General features: G+C 59.0%; 1 protein-coding gene across 1 annotated transcript in view; it reads right to left on the bottom strand.

The window, feature by feature from the left end:
• Positions 1–1004, bottom strand: part of GALK1 (galactokinase 1) — a gene marked incomplete at its 5' end in the record, with an annotated part of 3016 nt that extends 2012 nt beyond the window's left edge. The window contains 2 exons of the mRNA XM_009073504.1: positions 382–501; positions 815–1004. Of these exons, the coding sequence (XP_009071752.1) occupies positions 382–501; positions 815–1004 (310 nt within the window). The remainder of the gene's footprint in view (positions 1–381; positions 502–814) is intronic.
• Between the last annotated feature and the right edge of the window lie 322 nt (positions 1005–1326).

Genomic DNA, 1326 nt, shown 5'->3' with positions numbered 1-1326 from the left:
CAGGAATGGAGTTTTGCAGCTGCAGTTGCTTTCTCCTGCACCAGTGGGTCCCCAAATCCAGTTGGATGTGCTAATTCAACACTGCTGTCTCAGATCTCTTGATTTTCGGGGACATGAGGGGTGGGAAGAAGACACTTCCAAGGGAACATCCTCTCACCTCCTTGGCCAACCCCAGGGAAGACTGGGCAGGTCAGGCTGGATGAGCCAGAGGAGCCACACAGCCAGAGCAATGTGCCAGCTCTGGCTGCAGTGGGGAGTTGTGACCCACTCCACAGTGGCATTTCCCAAAGGGCTATGGGATCTTCCTCAGGGCACCCTCCCTCATCCCAGCTACCACCTGGAAATGGAAATGCCAGGGGCCACGACTGGCTGCTGTCTTACCAGGGCAGAGCTGCTGGAGGAAGGTGTATGTAGCCACCTCCAGAGAGGCTGAGCTGGAGAGGCCCCCACCCAGGGGGATGTCACTGGCTATCAGGGCACTGAAGCCTGGCACAGGACCACCTGCAGGAAGAGAGGGGAGGAGGGGAAACATGAGCCCCTGCAGGGCTGGGGGCTGCCCACAGCTCACAGGGAATAACAGAGAGGAGCCCCTGTCCAACACCTCATTTTAAAACACAGGGTGACCCACAGCAGAGCATGACCCTTCCAAACACAGGGAGCTTTGGAACTGAGCATGTCTCTGCTGGAGCCTGGTCCTGGCAGAGCTGCAGGATTGCACCAGCACTGGAAGAGCCCCTGGAGCACACCCAGAGCTGGGTGCTGAACACCAGCCTCATGAGGGGGACTCTGACCTGCCTGGCAGCCTGTGCCTTACCTGGGTAGTGCTGGATGACACCCTTGACGTAGTTGGCCCAGCGAGGCTGGCCCGGGCTCAGGGAGCTGCCGTGCTGAGGAGCTGGGAACTGCACCTGGTGAGGCTCATCTGCCTGTGCCGAGATGGTCAGGATGGAGATGATCCCGTCCTGCCTGGGAGCTCCCACCAGCACCGTCCCCATCTGCAGAGCCTGGGGGTGGGAAAGGTGAGCTCAGACCCTGTGGCATCTCTTGGAGCATCCCCACGGCTGGTAGGGGACAGTGGTGGCTGCTTCAGCTCACAGCTGGAGCACTCAACACGTTCTCCTTAACCGTGTCCCAGCAGAGTCCCCACCACACGCTCTGGCTCAGCACAGAATTAAACTTTCTAGCTTGTCATGCCACACAGGGTTAGTCTTCCTACTGAATGTTGTGACCGAGTGCCCCAGCTCGGTGCTTGTCAGGCTCTGGGGAAGTGAAAACCCACAACAAGGACGGGAGAGGCTTCGGGAAGTTTTCCTGCCCACCAGGGAA

Source organism: Acanthisitta chloris, unplaced genomic scaffold (assembly GCF_000695815.1).
Source record: "Acanthisitta chloris isolate BGI_N310 unplaced genomic scaffold, ASM69581v1 scaffold13064, whole genome shotgun sequence".
Classification (NCBI taxonomy): domain Eukaryota; kingdom Metazoa; phylum Chordata; class Aves; order Passeriformes; family Acanthisittidae; genus Acanthisitta; species Acanthisitta chloris.
This window is presented reverse-complemented; position numbering and strand designations above follow the sequence as displayed.